General features: G+C 37.3%; 1 protein-coding gene across 1 annotated transcript; it reads right to left on the reverse strand.

Moving 5' to 3' along the window:
• Window positions 1-250: 250 nt before the first annotated feature.
• Window positions 251-16,379, reverse strand: LOC126760610 (uncharacterized). The gene is given in 12 exon segments (XM_050476374.1): window positions 251-705; window positions 769-1,188; window positions 2,519-2,674; window positions 3,112-3,267; window positions 3,356-3,607; window positions 3,610-4,995; window positions 5,067-5,272; window positions 5,341-5,491; window positions 5,557-5,876; window positions 5,940-6,105; window positions 6,233-6,476; window positions 16,268-16,379. Coding segments are annotated over 12 exon segments (3,870 nt in total). The 5' UTR covers window positions 16,295-16,379; the 3' UTR covers window positions 251-319.
• Window positions 16,380-17,464: the final 1,085 nt, after the last annotated feature.

A 17,464-nucleotide genomic window follows, 5' to 3' on the forward strand; every position in this document is an offset into this window, starting at 1 on the left:
CTTCATGGAAAATATGAACTTTATGAAATCTACGCGTATTTAAGTTTACTTTACATTATATACAGCCGGATACATACTCATATATTTAACTGTATGTATATTTATATATATATGGAGTACATAAGGGCCATGCTTAGAAATATTATACAACTACATAACAGTAAAAAAAAGTTCTAAAATTAAATAAAGTCGCAGAAGTGTTTTCTTGTTTTATAATTAGTGCTAATCTACATACATATATGTATGTATGTATATCTATGGATAGATATCCCTCCAATTGTAGTGCGTTCAAAATCAGTGCTGTCCACCCACTCTAAACCTATTTTGGTGTTGCGGTTTCGCCTAGCACCGAAGTTGGACGATATTTTTGGAAGAGCGCTTCCAACTTCTCCTTGCGCACGGATATGCCCACGCCATAAGCCCAATTCTTCATAACCACATTCGAGTGACTATTGCTCATGTTGACGTCCATTATGAAACGTTCGGGAAATACTGGCTCATTCGCGTCGGGATTATCGCTAACCGACTGATTCAGTTCGGATGGTGTTTTAATATTGAGCTTGCGCGTCGGCTTGATGGCACGATAAATTTCCGCCAAATGTTTGTAATAGCGATGATTGAGGCGACAACGATTCGCCGGGTCACGCGCCGCATACAGCCGGTAGTTCTTCAAGGCGCATTGGAAGGCAAAACGGCATACCGTCACTGAAATGAAGCAAAATGTATATTTCATTATACCGTTAGTTATGCTTTTCAATGCCTGCTTACCGGTTGAGCGCATTTCGAGTGCGACTTTTTGCCACGCTTTGGTCTTCTCGTCGTCGGTTGCCTTTTGGTAAATCTGCGGATAGCGACGCACGGTCATTACGACGCGGTAGGCATCGATGTCGGGTATTTTCTGCAACATTGGATGATGCATGTCTGATTTCAGTACGAATCTCTTCGACTTCGGATCGATAGTGTATTTTTGTTCTTCCCTGATGCAACGTTCGCATTCGTCGATCATTTTGTTGCGCACTATGTAGTAGAACGGTTCCATATTATGATATTGTTCTTCGATTAGGAAATCCATTTTGGCCAAGACGCGCCACCATTCCAGTGACCATTTGTTGTCGATGCCGAGCTCCAAATCGCGCATGTACTTCAAAAAGGCGCCTTTAAAGAGGGTCCATGTGCCGAACCAGACTTCTACAAAGTAAATCATAATTAGAAATATGTTATTATTTATTTTATATAGTTCTCGTTTTAATGTGATGGTAATATAAAACGACTGCGACGAAATTATGTAGCGTAACAAAATGTCGTCACGACAGTGTAACTTCAATAGCGTAGTGTGGAGCACGAATTTGAAAACATTTTAATTAAAAAAAAAAATTCTTGGAAGGTTGCCACCTGTTCGAAAATTTGCAGTAAAAAAAATTTATACATACATACATACATATGTATATGTATAAGAAAACCAAAATGAGTTTGAAACGGTACAGTGTTAAAATATGTTTAATAAAAAAAAATGTGGAAGGTTGCCACCTGTTCAAAAATTTTAAGTAAAAAAAATATATCAAAAAACAAATATGAATGTGAAACTGCAGAGATTTAAGAAATATTGCAGTTTAATCTATTTGATAAAGGTTGCCAACTGTATGAAATTTCAAGTTAACAGCTTTCGTAAATAAAGAGAATTTTGGGTAATGGGTATTCAACTAATGCGGCTTAAGCACTGTTATAGTTGAAAAAAAAAAAATTTTATTTTTAACAATTTAATGTTCTGGCAAAATTTTGTTTGAGAATGGTTGCCAGATTTTGCCAAATTTAACTACTACTAATATTAATTATTCGAAATGGTAACGCGGTGGAAACGACAAAATAAGGTAGATATAAAGCTAAAGTTTATTGAGGAGTTTTTCAATTTAAAATATTTTTCAAAAAGCGCTGCCATATGTTTAAAAATTTAATTCAATTAAATTCAAAAATTAGCAAATTATTACACAATTGGTATTCAAGTTATAAAAAATTTATAAAAAATCTCAGCTAAACATATTGCTAAAAAGTGTTGCCACCTTTTAAATTTTTATTAAATTTAGAAAATTATTATAATAAATTGAATATTTCAATAAGTGCCAAAACTAAATCTGCTCAGAAAGATTTGAGGCTGAAATACATACATATTTTTAAGAAGAGTTGCCACATTTTTTAGTTTTAAATGGTATTAAGTGATTAATGATAACGATTTTTGATCAATATATTTTTTATTGTAATTTATATTAAATTTAAGTGACTTGTAGGAAATTCGGCCAATCACATTTTTCACCAGTATTGCCACCCTTTTCCATGGTTTTTTTTTTGAATTAGTTAAATTTTTATAATAAATTAAATATTACAAGGTAACAAACCAAAACAGTGCGAAAAAAAATTGCTTGATAGATTTTTAGCAGGGTTGCCACATATTTTTAATTTTAATGATAGCAGTTTTTTATTTAAATTATTAGCTATTTATTTTATTAAAACTTTTAGTACTTACTGTTCGGTACATATGGATTGCTATTTATGGCGGCTTGCCAATCTGCGACGAAAGTCAATTTCTTGCCACCTACACGTGGTATGTGCTTTGTTTGATCTCTAATATTATCGAAGAACTTCTCCACAGCATCCTTTGCGAACGGCAAACGCATTTGGGCTTTGGGGAGTAAGAGAAAAAATGTTTTTCAAGGTTAGAAAATAATTTTTTGAGGTTAGGAAAATATTTTTTTTGAGGTTTGAAAATTAATTTTTTTTAGGGTGGGAAAATAATTTTTTTAGGTGAGAAAATTGTATTTTTTTTGGTAAGAAAATTATTTTACTTTTCTTTAGATAGAATTTTTTTTTAGGTTATAAAACTATTTTTTCGTTGAATTTTTTTTTTTTTTTTGAGGTTATAAGCTTCTATTAGGTTAGAAAATAAATTAATTAACTTTTTTAACGATAAATAATTAATTTTTTTTTGTTTAAGATTAGAAAATAATTTTTTTGCTGAGAAAATTATTTTTTTTCGAAAATTATTTTACTTTTTTGAGGATAGAAATTTAATTTATTTAAATTATTTTCTGCTTAAATAGATAAAATCAAAATTATTACCTGCTTTCTCGTTGAATGTTTGAAAGAAAGTGTAATTTTCGCGCCACACCCTAATGCCAATCTTCAGCGGTTTCGTCAGCTCTTCCATGGGCGCAATTTGCGGGAAATGCGCGAAGTTTTCCGACAAGAAGTTCCAACAAGCCTTGCAGATATGCACTGTAAGGCAGAAAAGGACAACTTTTATTATTTTGAGGACTCGTAGAATATATAACGAGTATTTTTAACGAACTCCGTCATGACTTACCCGGTAAATTGAAGCGTTTGGCCAAGTACTGCCAACACATATTGACCTGTTGCGGTTTATTGTAGTCCTTCTTATGCAAATACGGTATGGAGAGCACCTCACGAATCAGCAGCGCCGTCGTGCTCATTGGCAGCGAGTACTTTTGCTCCAGCGGCGGCCCGTGCACCACCAACTGATTGCCATTCACCGAACTAATCAATTCGATCATAATTTCGTTGGAGTTCAGCTGTGAGGTCGGTGTCAAATATGGCGCGCCAACACCGTGGCGGGTATTTTCGTCTCGAGCGATGCAGGCTCCTTTATGGGCAGCGGCATAGTCGCTTGCGTCCGCGTGGACGCAGGCACCACAGCATTCGGCAACGTTATTATCGTACCCGTCTTGAGGACTGGGTCGGTGTTGACACAAGTCAACGGCGGACACTTGGTAATATTTGTTTTATCCGGCAGTGTAAAGGGTAAATTTAAGGCGTTCGACGTGGGCGCCATAACAACCGTTGGCGGCGGAGCAAGCGCGTTTAAGGTGGGTGCTACTGCGCGCAATGGCGCGGTGCTGGTGTGCGGCGCAGGCGGTGATACGCTGGTTACGGAACCAGCGACTGCGGTGATTTGCAAACCCTTATTGATGAAGGGCACGGGGAAGTTGGCGCGCGGTGCCAAACTGACTGCCGACACAATTTTCGGCGTCTTTATCGTATCCAAAGTGATTGTGTTGGCTTCGTGTAGTGTCGGCTCTATTGTTGTTGGCGGCAACAACTGACCCATATTGGTGGGTATGAATTGTGCCGGCGTCTGCACGCTGGCTTGTTGCTTCACTGCCAACTTGGTTTGCGCTTGTATCGGTGTGAGCGGTAGCATTTGATATTGCTGAGCTTGTTGCGCTTGTGGCATGCACGGCAGCGTTATGGCTTGTACTTGTATTTGTGGATTTGGCTTCGGCGCGGGTGTGGGTTGCGCGTGTATTTGTATTTGTGGGCGCGCTTGCACAAACATTTTGATGGGTTCGGCGGCTTGCAGTTGCGCCTGCGATTTGACGCGTATTTGTGGCGAGTGCGCTTGTGGATAAGCCGGCGGCGCATCCTGTTGTATGACGGCGGTGGTGTGCGTCTTCGCCGGCACTTTGGTGACCGTCACCACCAAGCCGTTATTTGAGACTGTGGTGCAAGTGCTGGCTGCGGGAGTGGGTATGACATTATTTTGCGGTTTATTGTGTATTACGATATTTTTAGCTGACGCTTGACGCTTGTTTTCGATTATTGACGAACTGATTTTGTCTTCATCCAGACTGACGGATATCGGTACGATGGGGTTGCCCATTAGCGTGTCATTCGGCGGTGATGAATCGTTTAAAACTGGTACAACTTCGGTTTGCAGCACCTTGCTTGCATTGCCAGTGGTTGTGGGGGCAGGTTGGACAACCTCATCGGCGCATATGGACGATAACATGAGCGTACCGAGTGTAGACTTTTTGGCGCGTGGTAACTTGTACGTTCTAGACAAGGCATACAGCTCCGTTATAATGGTTTCGAAATACCATTTGTCTTGCAGTTGATAACTGTGTTTGCGCATACCCATTAGCTCCCAGTAGAACAAACGCAGAATCAGCCAAGTGGCTTCGCACTGACCAGGCGTTACACCGCCACCTGAAGATGGTTAAGGAAAGTAAAAAAATATTGTAGATTTGACTTGACACTGAAAATTAATGAAGACTAACCTTTAGTATTTGCCACATCGCTCCAAAGTTTCATATATTTAACGGTATCGACATCTTCGGTTTTGTTCACCATCATTTCGGTGAGTGTGATCACTATTGGATATTTCTTCATTGCCACCAGCAAGCTGAAAATGTTCTTGAAGTGGTCAATGGGCTCATGCCAATCCTTTTTGAGGAAGTAGGAGCTCTTGTAAACCGTTCTCGGCCTGAAAAGTGTTACAAAACAATTTAGTTGTGAAATTTAAACATAATATATATGCAAAGTAAAGCCTACAGTTTAAGTATGTGTGCCTTGGTGAAGTACAACAGACTCTCCAGCTCGGTTTGCGGCTTTGTAGCTGTTAGCTCCTTTTCTAAGCGGCGTTGCATTAGCTCCCATTCGTAGCGCGTTTGTATTTGCAGCCAACATTTCATTAATTTCGTAGCTAAAATAATGGAAAATAGACTTTAAATAAAATTTTCCAACTGTCCATACAACACGAAGCCATACCCTTATCGCCCACTTCGTTTGCGACGGCATTCCAAATGATGCCTTTGCGCCGGTAATCCTCATAATATCGATGGCCACCGTCGTATATCTCCTGATAGCATTGCAAATTGTATATCAAGCGACGTATTTCCGGTGTGACTTGGAAGTGCAACTTCGATAGCTTGGAGAGGGCTTTAGTTATGGCCGGCGTTTCATCGTCCAAGTCGATCACCTCGACGTCATCCTCCAGCAAAACTATGTCATCGTCGACGGCAGCTGGTTGTGTGTGTGTAGCGGCCTTCGCCTCCATCTCATCGCTGTAGGGCAAAGGACAGCGTATTCTAAAATAGAAAAAAATAGGTTTGAAAATTGTTTTTTCCTTCTTGCAAAACTCTTCAACGTACTTGTCAGCTATGAAACGCCAGAGGAAAACTAATTCCGTTTCAAATGCCATTACAGGACGGCGGCTTCGCTTCTTACACGCTTTGTTGGCAAAGAATTTACGCAATCGGCGCGCATATTTTTGATAAGAATAACGCAAGTTCACCCAAGTATTCTTGCAAAGATCGGCTGGCATACAAATAAACAAACAATAAATGAGATTATTTGCAGTGAATTGACTTCAACAGCAAACTTTAGCAAGATCTCTTCTTATATACATATGTATGTACATATATGTATGTTTGTATGTACTTACCATCGCAACACATTCGCTTTGCAATTTTCTCCCAAACTTCGTTTTTCGCTTCGATGCATGAAAATTGTTTATGTTTTGGATCGTAAAGTACGCGATGCCGTCGTACGTGCCGTATGAGACGCTTATGGAACCGCGCGTTTTGCTTAACAGAGTCTTTTGACTCCTCATCTTCCACTATGAACATGTTATACACTTCTATGGGATCAGTTATGGTTTCGGTATCGCAAGGATTAAGCTTCGTGGTCTGTGATTGGAAGGGAAAGGAAACAGATTTTATTGGAATGGTTGATTAAAATATTTTTTTGATAAATCTGTCTTTAAAATACATTGTACTTATCCACAAAATTATATTTTTCATGATTTATTTAAGCTTTTATTGTTAAATGGCAACACTTTTAACATTTCTACGTGCTCTGTTAACACTTTTCTTGCAATACCCAGCAGGAATTATTTACATGGTTGGTTGAGACGAAAATTGAAACTATTCAAACTTGAAACATAAATGACAATTCTTGGTGATAAATTTTTCGGAATGGAATTTTGAACACAGGTACCTTGCTCAGGTACCAAATAACGAAAATCAGAAACTCGATTATTTGAATTTTTTTTACAAGAATTTTGAGGTTATTTGAAAAAGTGATAACCCAGAAGTTGTAAGTCTTTTTATTGTCTACAATTTTCACAATTTCACGATTTTTAGTTTTTCCAAAACCCGAGTTAAACCGTTTTTGGTTCTGAACACTCTATCTCTCCGTACCACTTTCCGATCCGAGATCGCCCGTTAAATATTTTTCCTGTCACTTCTGTTGTATTATCCGCCTTTTCCAATAGATTTCACGGTAATATTATTATTTTTACACCTTTTACCTTTTTTAAAGACTTCAGCCCCGATCTACTTATACAATAAAAAATTCGGTTTGATTAAATAAGCTATTTCAATCAAATCTAAAAAGCTGGGTCCATCAGGTTACATACCCCGACTATACCCTAGTTCTCTCTCATAGCGCTAGGATCATAATTTACCTCTCCGAAGCTTCTAATAATTCCCAACTCTTGTTCTTGTAGCGGCAGAAAACATTCTGCAAGAAATTTCGAGGAATGGAGCCGTTCCGGTTACTTAGACCATACAGTTGTGGGAACTGAATTCGTAACTCTGAGTATTTATGGTTTTATATTCTAGCGTCTTTTTGGATATTTGAATAAGACTATTTTCTGGTTGACTCTTAACAAATTAAGCTCTCTTTTATTTTAATTGTCATTTGCTCTGATTGAGCTTGTTTATACAAGGTGCATTCCAAAGTAAACAGGACTTTTTGAATCTAGCGCCATCTATATGGCGACTGATGCGTTAGAATCTGCTATTTTTATCGATTGTCCAGTAAGAATTTCATGACATTTCATCGATTGGAAGTGAAGTTATTGTGTTTTAAGTGTCAGTATGTTTGTGTTATCGGTGATGATTAAATGAAACTGGTAACACTTTTACCGAAAAAACATCGATCCAAAACATCGATTTATCGTATTTTGACCGATAATTTGGGCTTACGATAGGTGTGTGCCCGGTTTGTTCCGCACAATTTGACGAAAAATCACATTTTAACCATTAACCACTCCCTGTATTCACCTGATATGGCACCGTGCGACTTCTTCCTTTTCGGAAAAATGCATTTGCCCATGAAAGGAAAGCGTTATGCGGACGTAGAGGCCATTCAAAAGGCTTGCACCGGCCAACGAGCTAAAACACTCGTTCGACATGCTTTTGGACCGTGCAAAAAGCTGTATTGAAGCAGAAGGAGACTATTTTGAATAAAATCAATTGATTTTGCCGAAAAAACATTTGTTCTGTTTTTTTTTTTAAGTCCTGTTTACTTTGGAACACACCTTATACTTCTCTCTCATTATATCAAAAACTTATCCCTATCTTTTCAATATCTTAAATACCTCTCCCTGTCCTCTCATTAATTTAAATACCCTTACCAAACACTTGAAAAAATCTATTGAAAATATGCTTAAAAGTCCTCTGAATTTACACGTACAGCTGAGACACAAACCACGAATTTAAGTTAGCACCGGATCCCAAGATCCATGCCCAGTTATGTAAATATTTATTTCCGCACAAATACATTTGACTCTTTCTAACAGCCAACAACAATTTTCAGCAGTCAGGTTGACAAGAGTTGCCAGCTGCGCTCACATGATGCGCAGTCAAATGCATTCCCCTGATATTTTGCGCTTTCTGCCCCCTCACACTGTTAAAAGGCGCTCTCTTCGTGTGTTCTTCTTCCTCCGCCATTCGTACGCATAGCACACATTTGTCACAATAGAAAATTTTCAGGCATTTTAATTACCGAAGTTTAAGATTAATTTCACTTACATTTCCATCGCACATTTTTTGTAGATAAATGCGCCTAAGCTTCTTCCAAACTATATAATTATTTATTTCTTTTCAATGTAATCAACAAAAATCACAAACACACTTCACAATGTAATCTTACGATTTGCCTCGTCAAAAGCAGACTAAAGCGAAACAGAAACAACACAGTGCAAAATGTGAGACGAACCTCTGAGTAATGTCCGCCATACGAACGAATGACTATAAACACACACACATGCATACGCGCACACTCGAGTAGGCAAATCATGTATGCTTGGGTGCACAAACAAACGCACAACAAATGAGCCGAGCACATGTGGAATATCCAGCAATGCTCTCTGTTTTGCCTAAAAGCGTATGCAATGCTGAAAATAGCAAACAAACGAACTGCTTTCATGTTATTCACTCTGTTACCTACGCAAGGCTGCTGTTAAAGTCAACGGCATTCCGGCAGCAATGACGAATCTTCTGTACATGTACACACTCTATCGAGTGCTCATGATTTCTGAGCACAAGGCTTTCGCAGTGGTATGAAATGCCAATGAGAGTGATAAAGCATTATTGTGCTCATTCAAATGGCGTTATACGGACCTCAGAGCATTTCGGGATGAAAAAGTGAAACGATTTTTTTTAAAGAAAATCGTAGGAGAAAATAGAACTACAAAAAACGAACATTTACCGTTGCATGTAAAGGAAAGAGACAGCAGAAAGTGTGTATCCACACATAAATACAGCTGTGGCCACTAAAACGGGGAGAGCACAGGTACAGAAATGTAAATCTGACAGATAAAGCCTCGTATTTGGGTTAATATTTTCTCAATTTGATTATCTCGATTATTATCGATCGTGAAAATTATGGATATAACTGCTTCTTTTTGGGCTAATGAAGGGAACACCCAGCAAAGAAGGATGCAAACAAATATCGAAATAAAAAATCAGCATAAATATAACCAAATTTATAAGGAAACATTATAAACTTTTAAGAATTCACGTTAAACTTTTATAAAAAATTGAATTCGTGGAACGATACCTCGCAAATTCGGAAGGAACTAAGTTCGGTTCATTTTATACTATTGCAGCTCGCAAGGATTACAGCCAGGGAAGTACCATCAGATACATAAGACTTGTTAGTTATATGGAATCTAGGGCGAGTTTTCACCCTATTTTATTCTTTCTAAACAGAAATATACAAAGTTATAAGTAAAACACGCTCTCTCAATTTTATTAAGATAACTCACATATTGGCTGATGCATGCGGTATAAAGTCACCTGGATGTTCGAAAATATTTGTATTAGGCATGGGGGGGCTAAGAAAAGTATTGATCCGATTTAACTAAAATGGATTCTCTCTGAATTTGAATTAAATATCTCACGCATTGACCGATATTTTCAGTAAAAAGTCAACAGTAAGCACTGGGTCCACACATTCAGTGCCTAGGGGCTTTGCAATTTAAAATTGTGTTATTTGGGCAGGCGTGGCTGTAGCTCGATTTCACACTGTATCATACAAATGTCGAGATATGATATTTCACCTAAAAATAGGTGGTGTCACGAACATCAAGCAATTTTGACCCAGACTCCATTAAAGCCCTCTCATACCATCTCTGGCGTATTTAGTTATTGATTTATCGCGCTTTTAGTCGATTTTAACTGTACCGTTGTATGCGGAGTGTGCGGTGTGAATTTGGTTGTTATAGCTTTATTGATTTGAAAAATATGTACATTAAACTTATTAGGGGGTGGGGCCACACCCACATTTTCAAAATTTTTTGCCTACAGTTACAGTTCTTAATTTAGTGCTTAGTTGTGGTATTTTATACCTTTTGGGTTAATGAGGCTTTGTTATAGTAATCCGATTGCTCAACCAGCTTCCGGAGGATAAATCGAATACCCTTTCAGGGCATACAAGTTGTAAAAAGTGACAGTCAGTCTTAATTTTTTTAATAACTCAATTACTATACCAATGAAGGGTACATTTTCCTTTATTTCTATCTCTGTTTCGCATTCAATATTTTTTCGGAACCATAAAAAAACCGCTTACCTGTTACTCATTTATTTTCTCCTTTTCGCTCAAAGGATAGATATGAAGACTACAATAATTTCGTCCCGTTTGTTTGACTATGTTCATGCAAAAACACTTTTAGTCGCCCAAACTGGTTTTATGGAAAAAGATGAATATGGAGCGTGAAAAGAAAATGCTGAAAATTGTGCGACTAAAGTTGTCAGCTTCGTGTGAATACAATAAGCCAAACCAAAAGAGGATTTGCTGATAATGAGCGACAAAAGTGTCCTCGTCTGAACGCAGTCTTTCTGATTTCCTTTCGTAAAAGTTGAGAAATGAAGATTACAATAACTTCGTCCAATTTATTTTGTAAAGTGTATTTGAAACAAAAATTAATGAGTACTTGGCGCTATTAAGAACGGTAGAGGAGGATTTGTTTACATTTACTATGAATATTGAGAGTTCGTTTCGTTTATGACGTTGCCTATGGCAATCGTCTACCTAAAAAGCTAAAATTCACTGTTTTTCTTCATCATTTCTTCTAATTTCATTATTTTATTTAAAATATACTTATACATATGTACATATGTATGTATGTATATTGGTGTTTCACATAGTCTGATAAAGTTATAAGTTATAACGATCCGAAAATATAGCGTTCGGAGTTGTATTTGTGTAAACTTATTTTAGTATGCAAACCAACAACAATTTTTTCAAACTGGTATAAAAATTTATGATTTTATGATTTTACGATGCTTTATGACACGTTGTGAGTACCCCAATAGTAAAAAAAATGTACATATACATATGTATGTACATATCTCCGCATTAAAAAATACATACATACATACATATGTACATATTTTTTTTACATCTTAAAAAATCTAATTGTTGATTTCCTTTGCGATATTCTCCGATCGCAAAAAATGGCCTAATTTCATTTCTACTGCGTATCGGCAAAAACATTCTACCGAACAATACATATCAAATATAAATATAGCAATATACATACACACATGAATACATATGAAAATGATTGAATCAACCACCAAGTGATATGCAACGTGCAGAACCCGAGTATTGTAACAGTTTACAGAATCTCATCTTCTCTCTACATTTAACATTTTGTATACACACTGCAAGAGTAGTAACATAAGTGTTGGTAACCTTGCGTTTCTTCTCTTCAGGCGTTGCCATAGCATAGTCAGATAGGGTTGCCTAATATTTCAAATATTATATTTTAAAACGCATTATATAAATTATTTTGGTAAAAATATTTTTATATTAAATTAAAAATCTTTGTGATCCGATTAAGGATAAATATGTGTTGTTTTGTTCGATAACTTGAAGGTAATTTGAAGGTAATTTCATAATGAAACTATCATCATAACCCTAGTTAGTCAGTTGCAGCGGCAGAATTCTTCCAATTTGACAAGCCTTGACCGGATAAAAAAAATCCGTGTCCGTTCTGGATACGTAAGTCCGACTGTCATGAGAACAACACCGTTGAAACCCTCGTCCCTATTGCCAAAACAAAAAATCATCGAAACCTTCGTCCCCATTGGCAAAAAAAAGGAGGTCGATTTTCACACGTCGATTATTGTTTTCCCCGCGAGACGAATTTTTTACCAGCAAAATTATTCAACATAATTTAATAGGTAGTAAAGACTTGGTGACAGATTCGGACTATAATGTGAATACATTAGAACCTCCCAACCAAGCTTTCGAAGTTTCTGGCGTGACAGTATTGATTGAGGATGATTCCGCTCGTTCTGTCACAGCTGTCCGCTTCTGGTGGATTTCCGAATTACCATACGAGTTTGACCGTAAGGAAGCAACTTACAGTAGATGATTCCGGCAAAATTCCGACCCATTCAGTTTTCGCTTGACGTGTCATGGGGTACCAATTTTCCATTCCTAGTAAGTTTCCGCTTTAGAAATGGAACGATTTTGTTGCGATTCAACAGCGATTTGCAGATTGAAATTTGGTCAATAAGGGTGCCTGCAGAATGGATGCTCAAAGCCGATCAGAGCCGTTTACCCATTAACGCTCGGCTCGGTTTTAAGCTTTGTTTTGCCTTAACTCTCCATACATGGAACTTCTTTTTCATGCAATGTTGAGCGCCTTGGCAGTCGAATGCATGCGTCTATTATGATCGAACTCGACAATTGGCCTACCAGCGTATCACTTACATGATCATAAAAACTAAACACATTTTCAGCTGCCTGGCTCGCGTTTTGCCTTTGTAGAAAACAACTATAAGATATGGCGTACTTTCTCATTGCTGAAGTTTATTTTATACGCTTGCTCAATCGATACCTCTCGGCTATAACCGCGTAAGCGGTGTCTACGCCAATAAAGAAGAAGAATCGCTACTGAGTCAAACAATCACAATCTGTGAAAAGTTCATCTTGTCGCTATTGTAGGAGTTCTGACTCTGTCCAATAGGCACTTATGTGGTACGGCTTAAAATCTTGTCGGATGTTAGTTGTCCAAGTTGTATGGAGGAAAATGAGTTGGATACCATAAGCACGTTCTTCTCCATTGTTCAGTCTTTGCACAACTACTACTACAAACCAGAAGACATTTCCGAAACTTACATGGCATTTCAAAAAATTTGTGGGAAGCTCAAAAAGCTTCCTCGATTTGTAATGGTCTTAAGATCCAATATATGAGTTTTTTAGAAACTAAAATGGATCGGTATTCCAAGCTGTCCAAGTGAGATCCATGTTAGTATCGATATCCGAACCTAACCTATACAATGCGAGGTACAGATTACATAAACCATCTATTAGCAGAATAATGGATTTCTTTTTACCGGACCGTGTAATACAAATTCAGTTAATTCAACAGCAAGTTTAATAACCTTAAAAATGTAAAACGCACAAAAACTTAAAAAAATATGAAGTGGCAACACTGATTAAGAAGAACAGCAAGAGATCGGGAAAGTGCCTCCATCAGCTATAATGAATTATGCAATGTTATGTTACTCTTCAAATCTTTAGTCAGGTATATACATGCCTACACACATATGTATGTACATGCACTTGCCACATACGTATTGAAAAAATAAACACGAGCGCGGCCTCTTTGTATGTACATACTTTGTTAATATGCTCGAAATTTTTTGTGTACACACTTTGAACGCCACCAACAGCAAGAGACCAAACAAGAATGCTGTATACATAGTACTGTTAGTTAAATTTGTGCAAATGTAAGAAGTTAACATTTTAATTTTTCTGTGATGTCAGGCAAGAACAGTTCATTATTTGTATGTCCTAATGAAAGTAAGACAAATGCCAACAATAGATAAATTCGATCGGAAGTGTATTACAGAGTCTACCTTGTTAATATTTCGTAACATTAGCTGTAATCCTATAGCAAGCGAAATGTTTCATAAAATTTACCAGAGAGCGTCCACACAGTGTTGGCTTACACGCGGACTCTTTTGTCGGCTAACCGGTTTTTTACTTGGCGAGGAGACGACGAGGAAAGACGAAGTTCCCACAAAAGAATATTTAAGAAAAAAGTGAACAAGGATCATAATTCGATAAATGTTTTCTTCAAGCTGAATAAGCGCTGAAACCGAAATTTCTCAAAAACTTGATATTAAGTTGCTGACTTTAATAGCCACATAGCCACAAATGAATTAACGGTACTCGAATTCATGAAAAATCTAGTACTGAGATTAGTAGTAGAAGTAGTGAGTACTTTATGGTGTAGGGTGCAGAGGCATGAACGATGATAAGATCTGATGAGTCGGCAATACGAGTTTTCGAGAGAAAGGCTCTGAGGAAGATGCATGGTTCTTTGCGCATTGGCAACGGCGAATTTCGCAGTCGGTGCAAAGATGAGTTCTACGAGATATGCGACGACATTGACATAGTTCAGCGAAATAAGTGGCAGCTGGCTAGGTAATGTCGTCCGAATGGATGAAGACATTCCAGCTCTGAGAGTATTCGACGCAGTACCCGGGTAAGCAGAGAATGACCTCCACTTCGTTGGAAAGATCAGGTGGAGAACTGGCTACACTTGGAATTCCAGTTGGCGCCAAACAGTAAAGCGATGTTAACGCCAATAAAGAAGAAGAACAATGAGTACTTTTCAGGTTCGAATTTCTAAATTTGGTTAAGCGTGTAATCACTGCAATGGGTAACTATAGGTTAAGTTAGATGGCTCATTCGCCAAGAAGGCGGGAGGGATCACTCTTAGACAGTTGTATACAGTCCACACAAAGACTTCTGTAGTTGGATACTAATTGTATAGGCCCAATCTGCTTATTTTTACATCCGAGGGGAGTTTTAAGCCCGATCTTTCAAAGGCAGCTCATATAAGAAGGTAACCCTACTGATCAGCATAAATTATGAGTTGCCAGCTAGCAAACATGTTTTATATGGTACTGTGTGATCATCTGATCATTATGTGAAGTTGAATACTATTTGTCCGTTTTACTTTTTTCTATATAATATTACCGCAATAATAAAGGGGAAAAACATAATTTTAGCACTTCTATTTTTATAAAACATCCATACTTTATGCATAAGTAAGATCTTTTGTCGTATCGTAAAATATCTTATGCTTAAAAAGGGTCCTTTGTTTTCTATATATGGATGAGGGTCCTTCTGGACCTGTCGTATGACCTAAGTAACTTTGGCTCCATCTCTTTCTCTCTGAGCGGTCATCCACATACATATATGAAAATCATAAAAATACTCACCTAACTCATTCAACCTTTAGAAGAGTTCGAAAGTAGTTCTCTCTTGTACCCTTCACAAACCATCACAAGCATTACCATAAAACTCTCTCAAAAAATTTGAATAAACAGTACAAAAATGTACATATGAACCAGTGGTCGGCATTTCATAGCAAAATTTTGCAAACTAACTTCACACGTACGCTTACGCTCTATCGTTCAGTCGTTTTCGAGCCAGCAACGAATTGACATCACGCGAGACTATAGCACAAAACCAAATATGCCCTGCGAGAAATATTTTATGATTTTAAATGCCTTTGGTGCCATGCAATGCCTTTTATGTTCCAAGTATTTTAAAGATAATAGGGAATATATCCTTAAAAGACATTTTGTTAATTTTCATTATACTATTAATTATTTAGATTAGATGCTTAATTTTAATTCCAATTTCCCACTGGGCTACTTTTTTTCGTGCTCACCAACACAGTGACAGTTCCTCTCATGCCGACCACTGATATGGACTCATTATTATGAAGTCACGAAGAGTGCGCGAAATCATTTCGCAGTCGGTTTTCAACAACCGACACAAAATGGCGTTCGCTACTCGCATCTCTTTCTATTACATACAAAATCATTTTGAAAAATTTGCCGAACATGGAATTTATCATGTCATCCAGCAAAACGAAGCATCGTTTTTCTCTCACATATACATATGTATATCTTTCTCTCGCTGTCTCAGTATGGAATGGTCTCTTTCGATTACCGATTTTCTGTCCTACGTTTGCTCTCCTTTATCACAAGCAAGCACACACCAAACACCCCTGCACACATACACACTCGCACGTGCACAAGCAACTAAAACAAAAACGAAAAAGTCTATGAGGTCACTTGCTTGCGGAATTTTTCGTTTACGGCGCCCAGAAAATTAAATATTTCTCACACTTTGAGTTAATTCTTCAACTTACCATTTTTGTATTAATTTTATCTGACATTTTGTGCCATGCATTCACGTCACACTACACTCTTTTAATGTAAATAAAGCATAGAACCCTGCAACAACTCGTACAAACGAACATTCAATACAACACGACAAAAGCAAACTGAAAGGCAAACAACAACGAATACTGAGATGAAGTGCAAAAACCAGTAAATTACAGCTATTGGCGGGGAATGTATTTACATATGTGAGTGAAGATTCTATCTAACAGAGATGTTAAAGTCTTAACAGCCTCATTTGCTCTGCAAATTTCCTGTTTGAGGAAAGGCGGTTGCGTTGTTATTAATTAATACACTGCAAAAATTTTAACTAGTTATTGTAGTTTAATTCTTTAGCAGAGTATATTTTGATTTTTAATATATGGTATATGTTATAAAGAGAAATAAAAGTCTTATAATAGTTCTGTATAAATATTAAATTCAAGTAAAGAAATCAAAAACAAGGATTTCACTTTTTTTTTTTCAGTGTTTTTCGCTTTTCAAAAATTTCGTAAATGAGAATATCGCTCGGCTCGGCTTTAAGCGTTCACTCTCCGGGCACGCTAAAACCATCTTAAAGCTTATACAGACTTTTTGACGGTTGAACGGAAGATTTTGCCAGTCAGATCTCTGTACATACTTGACATGACTTCGATCGGACAGTTCGTATGACAGCTATAAGCTATAGTGGTCCGATCCGAATCCTTTCTTTAACAATAATCCATGCCATATTTCGAGATATTATGTAAACTAAAAAAGTTTCCCTTACAAAGATTTGTTTAGGATCGTTCAGCTTGTATGGCAGCTATGGGCTATAGTGGTCCGAAAAATTATCAGCTGTTTTGAGAGAAAATGAAGTATGCACAATTTCAGATCGATATCTCAAACACTAAGGGGCTAGTTTGCGCGTACACAGACAGTCGGACAGGCGGACATGGCTAAGTCGACTCAGCTCTTCGTACTGATCATTTACATATATATATATAAGTACATAAGTATATACATTTTATAGACTCTCCAACATTTCCCACTGGGTGTTCCAAATATCGTGGTAAACTTAATATACCCTGATCATGGTATAACTATTATAGGTTTTTCGTGTTATATGACTAACTGAATATTATACCGTCTGTAAAATGAAGACATTTTCTACAAATAATGTCGTATTGAAAATTTTCAGCTATAAG

The sequence above is a fragment of the Bactrocera neohumeralis genome, chromosome 5 (genome assembly GCF_024586455.1).
Source record: "Bactrocera neohumeralis isolate Rockhampton chromosome 5, APGP_CSIRO_Bneo_wtdbg2-racon-allhic-juicebox.fasta_v2, whole genome shotgun sequence".
NCBI classification, from domain to species: Eukaryota; Metazoa; Arthropoda; class Insecta; order Diptera; family Tephritidae; genus Bactrocera; species Bactrocera neohumeralis.